The sequence below is a fragment of the Oncorhynchus mykiss genome, chromosome 15 (assembly GCF_013265735.2).
Source record: "Oncorhynchus mykiss isolate Arlee chromosome 15, USDA_OmykA_1.1, whole genome shotgun sequence".
In the NCBI taxonomy this organism is placed as follows: Eukaryota; Metazoa; Chordata; class Actinopteri; order Salmoniformes; family Salmonidae; genus Oncorhynchus; species Oncorhynchus mykiss.
The window spans coordinates 49,236,774-49,246,364 of record NC_048579.1 but is presented as its reverse complement, the minus strand read 5'-3'; the positions used below and the strand labels follow the sequence as shown (position 1 = coordinate 49,246,364).

The following is a 9,591-nucleotide window of genomic DNA, read 5'->3' as shown; positions in this document are numbered from 1 at the left end:
TCAGATGTGATACATGAATCAATATTCATTTCACGGAAACCTGAAAAATTACAATCGTGAACAGCTGCCGTGCAATCCATGATCATGAACACCTAGAGACCAGAAGTGGTGTTTAGTTGAATACTGACAATAGAGAAACATAGTAGATTACAAAAAAAAGACCTAGTCCTTGTAATTTAAGTTGAGAGCATGCTGGAAGTACTCTGGTTGAGCAATCAGAGAAGCCTGTTGGAGATGTAGGTTTGGATTGGTTTGTTTGAGAGCAGTGCCTTCTACTGACAGACTAAAATCGCTGCAAGCACACACTTTTTTTTCCCTGTGGATTTTAGATAGATAGCAGATACTCTGTTCTGTTTTCTGGTGGTTTCCAGATACAATTATCATATTAGTTGCCACTAAAGCAACTGTAATCTATTTATACTTAAAATATGTTTCTTATTTTTATGGAAAAGTCAACCAGTCCATGTGTGTCTATCTGAGGGCCATGGGGGCCAGAGGCAGTGGCAAGATGGGTGACTAGATAGACTCCCTGAAGAATGCAAGTGCAAGACCACGCTGGCCCAGCACAGTGATAATCATCACAGATCTAGAGGGATGGAATGTAATTATAGGTGGGAGGAGCAATGAGAGGACAGTCTCATTGTAATGGCTGGAATGGAATGAATGTAATGGTATCAAACACATCAAGCATATGGAAACCACATACTGTATTTAACTCTGTTACATGAATTCCATTCCACCCATTACAATGAGCCTGTCCTCCTATAGCTCCACCCACCAGCCTCCTCTGAATGCAATACACATATTTGTTTATGGCTGAGTCTCAATCTACTCATTGGGCTCTTAAATCATGCCCCCCCCCCCCCAGGTGCACGTATTTTTCCCTGAAAGAGTTAGTTATTTGAATCAGCTGTGTAGTGCTAGGGCAAAAAAACTGTGTACCCAGGAGGGGCCCCAGGACCGAGTTTGGGAAACTGTCTTAAGTGACCTACATTCTTTCATCTGAAAGACCTGGTCAGTTCCACCTGGTCTGTAGGGAAGGAAAGGAGACAAGGAAATGAATCTACCTCAGGTCCCTTGACAGAATAGGCTGGGTGGATATAGGTCTACGGTGGATCACGAGTTCAGAAAGTCTAGGTCAAATCAAATCAAATCACATTTTATTTGTCACATACACATGGTTAGCAGATGTTAATGCGAGTGTAGTGAAATGCTTGTGCTTCTAGTTCCGACAATGCAATAATAACCAACAAGTAATCTAGCTAACAATTCCAAAACTAAAGTGGCTAGTGATATATTTTACATCATTTCCCATCAATTCCCATTATTAAAGTGGCTGGAGTTGAGTCAGTGTGTTGGCAGCAACCACTCAATATTAGTGGTGGCTGTTTAACAGTCTGATGGCCTTGAGATAGAAGCTGTTTTTCAGTCTCTCGGTCCCAGCTTTGATGCACCTGTACTGACCTCGCCTTCTGGATGATAGCGGGGTGAACAGGCAGTGGCTCGGGTGGTTGTTGTCCTTGATGATCTTTATGGCCTTCCTGTGACATCGGGTGGTGTAGGTGTCCTGGAGGGCAGGTAGTTTGCCCCCGGTGATGCGTTGTGCAGACCTCACTACCCTCTGGAGAGCCTTACGGTTGTGGGCGGAGCAGTTGCCGTACCAGGCGGTGATACAGCCCGACAGGATGCTCTCGATTGTGCATCTGTAGAAGTTTGTGAGTGCTTTTGGTGACAAGCCAAATTTCTTCAGCCTCCTAAGGTTGAAGAGGCGCTGCTGCGCCTTCTTTACGATGCTGTCTGTGTGGGTGGACCAATTCAGTTTGTCTGTGATGTGTACGCCGAGGAACTTAAAACTTACTACCGTCTCCACTACTGTGGTTCTACTCCACTTATTCTGTGGTCCCAAAAAGAGACGGAGGGTTTCGACTTATTCTGGACCTCCGCAACCTCAATGGGTACTTAAAGGTACTGAGGTTCCACATGCTGTCCCCAGCCCGCGTGTTGCAGGCCGTGTACAGGGACCAGTGGTTTGTGACGCTGGACCTGAGGGATGTGTATTTCCATGTTCCTGTTCACCCAGCTCACTGGCAGTACTTCTGATTTGCTTTCGAAGGGAGGGCTTACGAATTCCCGGACCCAGGTCCTGTCAGACAGAGACATGCTCCTGTAACAATATTACTTTAGACCGTCCCGCGGCCCTTGCAGAGCAAGGGGAACTACTACTTCAAGGTCTCAGAGCAAGTGACGTCACCGATAGAAACGCTATTTAGCGCGCACCACCGCTAACTAAGCTAGCCGTTTCACATCCGTTACACTCCTGACCCACATCGGCGGGCTGGGTATTACTGTAAACAACAAGAAGAGTCGTCTGACGCCAACCCAGAGGGTGGCCTTCATTGGCATGAAACTGGACTCAGACTTCATGAGTTTGCCAGTCCACCAGAATGTTTCAGGCGATCTTATCTTGCCTTGACTACTTTCGGCAGGGGCAGATGGTATCCTTCCTAACCTGCCAATGCCTGTTGGGCTTGCTGACGGCGGCCTGGTTGTTGATTCCCCTGGGCCTGCTCCATCTCCGGCCTCTTCAATGGTGGTTCAACTCCCACAGGGTGCACCCGAAGCTCCACCATTACCGCCCGCTGTGGGGGGACTGCACAGTGCCTCGGGGCATTGTTGAGGGGACCCTGTCACTCCTTTCTCTCAGGTGGGGTGGAGATGCTGAGGATGTGTTGCCGGGAGCTGGTCACCACAGACGCCTCCCAGTTCGGCTGGGGGGGGTGTGACCAAGGGCAGGTCGGCCAACGGCTGTTGGTTACCCCCTTGGAGCGGCAGGCACATCAATACACTAGAGCTCCGAGCTGTACTGCTGGCCCTGCAATCTTTCCTTCCACACCTGAAGGGAATACATGTCCTGGTGAGAACGGACAACACCACAGTGGTGGCTTACATCAACCATCACCGCCTCCATCTTATTGCACGGGAGCTCCTTCTCTGGGCTCAGGGAGTCTAGCGTCTCTATGCGCAGCGCACGTACCTGGCATCCTGAATGTGGCAGCGGATATGCTGTCAAAGGAGGGCCCGCCACCTTGGGACTGGAGCCTACATCCCCAGGTGGTGCAGCACCTATGGGACAAGTTCGGGAGGGCACAAGTGGACCTGTTTGCCTCCCTGGACTATGCGCACTGCCCCCCGTGGTACTCCATGTCCGAGCCATCAGGGCTTCTTAAGGACATTCAGAACTTGTCCCGAAGCCACTCCTGCGTTGTCTTATCTGTGTGCTTAGGGTCATTGTCCTGTTGGAAGGTGAACCTTCACCCCAGTCTGATGTCCTGAGCGCTCTGGAGCAGTTTTTCATCAAGGATCTCTCTGTACTTTGCCCCGTTCATCTTTGCCTCGATCCTGACTAGTCTCCCGGTCCCTGCCGCTGAAAAACATCCCCACAGCATGATGCTGCCAACACCATGCTTCACTGTCAACTGTGCGACCTTACAATACTTTCAGAAAGTATTCAGAGCCCTTAACTTACTCAACATTTTGTTAGATTACAGCCTTATTCTAAAAGTGATTCAATTGTTTTTCCCCCTCATCAATCTATCCCATAATGACAAAGCAAAAACAGGTTTATATAATTTTTTGCTAATTTATATATTTTTTCAAAACGTATTTACATAAGTATTCAGGCCCTCGACTCAATACTTTGTTGAAGCACATTTGGCAGCGATTACAGCCTCAAGTCTTCTTGGGTATGATGCGAAGACAAGACCTAATTTGTCTTGTCTTCATAAATTCTTCAAGATGTTTTCATTACGGTTGAATGCAAAGATAAACATTCCATCACAGGTATTTTATAAAGAATACCATATACACCTTCAAATATCCCTTGCAGAGGCCAGTCAAATAACTCTGTGGCCTTACGTCATCACCTTTAATGATGATTTACTTATGAGTGACATGCACAGGCAGTCCCTTTGTCTACACCCTGGCACCCTAAAACTCAGAATTGGACAGTGAGGATGCAGTTATAATTTCTACACATTCCACAACTATGAGGATGAAACCATGGTATGGGTTCTTTCAGCACCTAATATTCATATATGCCACCTCACACTAGTCACCTGCAACCGAGGAGCTAGAGGTCATGTTCATTATATGGAGCGCACTAAAACGAGTGCTTTGACTAAAAAGGAATCTCCTTACAGAGACTGAGGCCAGTGTAATGTTACTCAGCTGATGTTATGTTATGTTTTTAATCCTGTTTTTAATCCTCGTCTAAACTAACCTGTGGATCAAGAGCTTTAGATCCGTCACAGAACACTCGCCTGAGGGACATTAACCTTATCACTCACTTACTCACCTCTGAACCATCCAGATCATAGGAAGGTAAGGAATCCAGAAAACGATTTGTTCTGGAATGGGCCCGGGCTGTTGCCAAACCCCTACGCCAGGGATGCCGTAGTGCCGCAGGCCCTACATTTTTTAAATGCATTTAACCAACTTTGAAGACCCGATGGGTTTTAATTTAGGCAAACCACTGAACTGGGCCCTGTTTTTATAAAAGCAGCTTAAGGCTAAGTTCATTGTTAGAACCATAGGATCCTATGGTTCTGAAATGGATATAGCCTCAAAATGCTTTTGTGAAACCGAGCCCTGATCAATTAAGTAGCTAAGTGTGGTGTAGTGCCACAGGCACAACATTTTTTTTATTTACTACATTTTTTAAAATGTATCCTGGAGTGCCGGAGGCCGGAGAGTTTCCTACCCCTGCCCTACTCCTAGACACAAACCTCACGCCAACTCAAGTAAACATCTAATCTGAGTCGAAGGAATTTTGGGATTATCAGTAAATCAGTTCTGTGCTTCTTAGGGAAGTCAGAGGACTCACAGTAACAGCCTTAAATGGAGAAGACTTGTCTGTGATCAGACACCCGCACTGAAATCTATGAAACTGCTTCAAATGGGACTTCAGTAACAGAAAGAGGGTTGGTGGTAGTTAATAAAGTTGTATGCTTTAAATAGAAAGTGACAGACAGTCGGAGACAACGGAAAGTGGCAATAATTCCAATGTTGTCATAAATTGGTTGGTGGGCACTCACCTTGTAAATCCTCTGTGTTCTATGAGTTTCACATCCTAAAGATCACGTGTCAGGGTATTTCTTATGACAAAGACAATGGGGACACGATGCTATGCATTCTACACTACCTGAGATGGAGAATGGGATATTACACGGTTGTATAACAGGGGTTTATAATCATCGCTACCCAGCACTGTACGCTGCTTTGTCAACACGAAAAATAAAAGACTTACCACCGTAAGTGTAATAAAATATGTCACTTTTAATAAAAACTGAACAAATAAACAAAACAATGTTACAATGACTTGCATTAATAACACAAACACACATTATGCATCACACACTTCATACATTGTAAGCAGCCAGACAACAGCAATTATTTACATGACGTTGTTCCACCAGAGGCACACCGGGGGTCAGTTTTCATGCCACACTTATTTCAATAACACACAGGGGGGGGCACACAATGCCTTCCAGCAGATGCTCACCATAAGAGGACATGTGACGGTAAGTTCTGTTGGATAGGAAATAAGAGAGGAGGACGGCTATTCAACGGTGGGGTCGATGACCTCTGAGCATCTGTTGAATGGCATTGGGCCCACTTTAATAAACACCTGGCTATTGCCGTTAAATATAATGGCTATTGCCGTTCAATTCTTCATTGCAATGACATGTAAATCGTGATGTGAAAACCCATGTCATATTCATTTAGTTATTGACTGTAGATAGCAGACTCATCTATGGGTGTATTGCCTTTTTACTAACAGAGAATAACTACTTGAGAGACAGCACAGTACATCAACTTTACTGTATGAATGTTAGGATTCAAATTGTAGGATTACATGCAGACATACAGATTAGGTCAAATGAAAAGCCATTCCCTTCTTTTGTCTTAATTTCACTCACTTCAGAGTATTAGTGGTAACTACTACTAGCATCACAGCTTGCTGGAATTGAGGTAGTTACTAGGTGACCTCATCACCACTCAATTCTGAATTTCTTCAGTAGTTAATTAACATTATTTGCTTACTGAAATGGTCAATTAGCAAATGAGTAAATAAATCACAATGGATGTGTGGCACCCAAATATGGAGGTGTGGCATTCACAAGTTTACAGCATTATACCATGTACACTATAAGTCATCACCAGTAGAAGCAAAATGATTGAATTCTTAGACGCATAACTAACACTCACAGTGATAACGAGTAAACATTTAGATTTTTTTCAACATCCAGATTTTCAGTGAATCATAGTTTTGTTATGGCTTTTCAATTGTAGAAGCATTTCACATGTAACAGAGACAAAATAATTCAAACACACAGGTGTTCAAATACAAACACATCATTTGGTCCATTTTGATAATAATACCTTACTATGATTGGCATATATGTTCAGGACAATAAATACAGTTTGAAAGTGAAAAGACAATCTTAATAATTGTTACATGTATTTAAATTAAGTTGGAGAGCAAGATTCATTTCACCCATATTGCTGATAGTGCGACTTGAAGTGCAATTACTACAAATAAAGTATGGGGACAATATTCCATCCATGAAATAGAATTGTCATTTTTCATACCAGTCAAAAATGATACCTTAAACAGAAAATCTATGTGGGCGCAGAGACTTAAAATGTTTGCACTTAAAGTCAAAAGGATAAACTAGCCAGTCATGTGATTAGTCTGTCCTTCTCTATTATAATGTGATGGGGGGGGGGGGGGTTAATCAAATGCCCCAAATTTTAAAAAATTGTTCATAGCGCTATTTACATTGGATAGTTCAGAAAACTTAGAGCTTAGGGAAGAATTGTCTGTGATGGAAGACTTAAGATAATATTTCCGCCTTGTAAAATTGCAAATTGACAGGTACAGTATATAGCCTAAACTATTTGGACCTAATACAAGGGATTTGAATCAAAAATCACTTTGGTAATCAAATGCCAAAGCAAAATCACAAATCATTATATAGTAACTAAATCAGCCAATCAATATGGCAATAGTATTTCTGTGAAATGAGACTGGCAAGATGCTAAGCATTGCTGGTGAACCGAGCTCATACACTATTATGGGTCATTTCTAAATACTGCAATATATCCTTTATCTTCCAAAGTATATCAACATCCTTGAAGTTGATAAACACATTATGACCAAAACAAAAGAATGAATCAGATGATGAACATTTGATGAAATGACAAACAGAATGCAAACTGACATCTGAACTACACCAACCAAGCAGTACAAGATGAACTACAGCCCAATTTAGTATTTTTTTTATTTGACGGATGATTCTGAAAGGTGGATGCTCTCTACCTGCCATTTATGGATAAGAACAGAAAGTAGGAAGTGGTGGACAGGAAGCTTCTGCTCTGTGGGTTGACTGAGCGCGCTCTGTAACAGATTGGTAGCTTGGAGCTCTTCTGGAGGCCGATGGCTAATGGCTGATAGTAGGCGGATGGATATGAGGAGTCTGTTGAAGTTAGTCGGAGAAGAGGCTGGCGAAGGACTGCCGCAGGCTGCGGATGGTCTCTGCCTTGGCCTCGTCGTCCGTGGCGTTCCCTTTCAGGGTCTCAGTGAAGGTGTTGGTGAGCGACTGGGATTTGCTGCAAGGCGCGAAAGTGAGAATGAGGCTGAGACTTGAGGGGCATGCAACATGGAGATGGTGGATGTATGTGCGTGTATGTTTGCGTGCATTCGTGTGTGAAGAGGGGCGAGGGGATCATATTCGGCCAACTTTGCTACTGCAGCTTGATCAACAGAGGCTGGCCAACAGCACACACAACAGGGAATAAACTAGTGCACTTTCCTCTCTTAGGCCAACTAGATTTGGACAAAGGAGCTTAATCTTAGAAGAGACGTGTTCATGTGTATTATAGCAAAGCCAACGACTGTCAGCTTGGACAGAAATACAGTCAAACTTTAGTTGTGTATCCGAGCCAGGAGGTAAACTGGGCAATGGTTGTGGAGAAATCTAGTTGTAAATTTCCCTACAGACAACCCCTTTGCCATGTACACGAGGGAATCAAAACTCACTTTTATCACATATTATCTGAAGGGGTGGCTGGAGCTGAGCATCCTGTAAATGGAGGCCATTTATTAACAGCCGTTAAAACAGGAACAAATGTGGGCATGTCAGAGACTATAGTAGAGTATTTCTGTAAACAGGAAGTGTCGAGCTACAGGAGCGGTAAAATATCTATACAAAGTCTCCATCTAGCAGCCATTTGTGGCATCTGCACAGATCTGCTCCAAGTAGATATATTCCTAGTTTTACCCAGAAAGTAAATATTTTAATGAAAAGACGACAGTTTAAGGTTTTCACAGAACTTTTACTAGAGATCTTGTACTTAGCACAGTAGAGTTCTTTACTATTCTAATTAAGCAATAAGCCCCGAGGAGGTGTGGTGTATGGCCAACATATGAAATTCTAAACTGGGTGGTTTGAGCCCTGAATGCTGATTGGCTGAAAGCCGTGGTACATCACATCGTATACCACGGGTATGACCAATTTTTTTTGTTTTACTGTTCTAATTACGTTGGTAACCAGTTTATAAAAGCAATAAGGCACCTTGGGGATTTGTGGTATATGGCCAACATACCATGATGGCAAAGGGCTGTATCCAGGCACTCAGAGTTGAGTCGTGCTTAAGAACAGCCCTCAGCCGTGTTATATTGGCCATATACCACACCCCCCCATGCCTTATTGCTTAATTATATTATTCTGTTAAGTTAATATTCGTATTACACACCCATGTTAACATCAGCTATGACCATAGAGATGAGATTTAAGGCATTTGATGCGTTGACTTACTTCAGTTGAGGAGGTTGTTTCTGGGAGCAGGGGCCGGTGGCAACGGGAGGTGGGATGGGTCCGGGCTGGAAGGCCTGGCTGGGAGAGGTGTTAGCTGAGCGGGCTCGCTGAGGAGAACCCTGGGCTGACTGGGAGGGAGAACTAGATCCAGAGTGATGCCCACCTACAGAGCAAACACACATTTGTGTTTCGTCTTAGAGACTCAAGGCACTACTATGTGTATTTCTCAACACTATCATAATGTTCATATTCACCACAACAACAATCAAATGTTGTAGCAATCAAACTGGTGATAAGATGTCGATGGAGGTCTCTTTACCTTGGGCCCTTCTTGGCTGGGTCGTCTGTGGCTGTGAAATGAAAAGCATTGAAAATGGACAGTAATAGTGCATGATGCATGGTTGGTTTGATATACTCTCTACAGAAGGGCTTATTTGAAGCAATTCTTCATTACTTCTGAGATCAAATCTACAGTGCCTTGCGAAAGTATTCGGCCCCCTTGAACTTTGCGACCTTTTGCCACATTTCAGGCTTCAAACATAAAGATATAAAACTGTATTTTTTTGTGAAGAATCAACAACACGTGGGACACAATCATGAAGTGGAACGACATTTATTGGATATTTCAAACTTTTTTAACAAATCAAAAACTGAAAAATTGGGCGTGCAAAATGATTCAGCCCCCTTAAGTTAATACTTTGTAGCGCCACCT

At 43.6% G+C, this 9,591-nt stretch overlaps 1 protein-coding gene across 1 annotated transcript in view; it reads right to left on the bottom strand.

Moving 5' to 3' along the window:
- Nucleotides 1–5,314: 5,314 nt before the first annotated feature.
- LOC110490220 (synapsin-3) overlaps nt 5,315–9,591 on the bottom strand; it is a 130,754-nt gene continuing 126,477 nt past the window's right edge. Inside the window, exons 12-14 of the mRNA XM_021563489.2 lie at nt 9,199–9,229; nt 8,880–9,042; nt 5,315–7,671 (exon numbers count right to left, since the gene is read on the bottom strand). Coding sequence (XP_021419164.2) covers nt 7,548–7,671; nt 8,880–9,042; nt 9,199–9,229 — 318 coding nt within the window. The 3' untranslated portion in view covers nt 5,315–7,547. The remainder of the gene's footprint in view (nt 7,672–8,879; nt 9,043–9,198; nt 9,230–9,591) is intronic.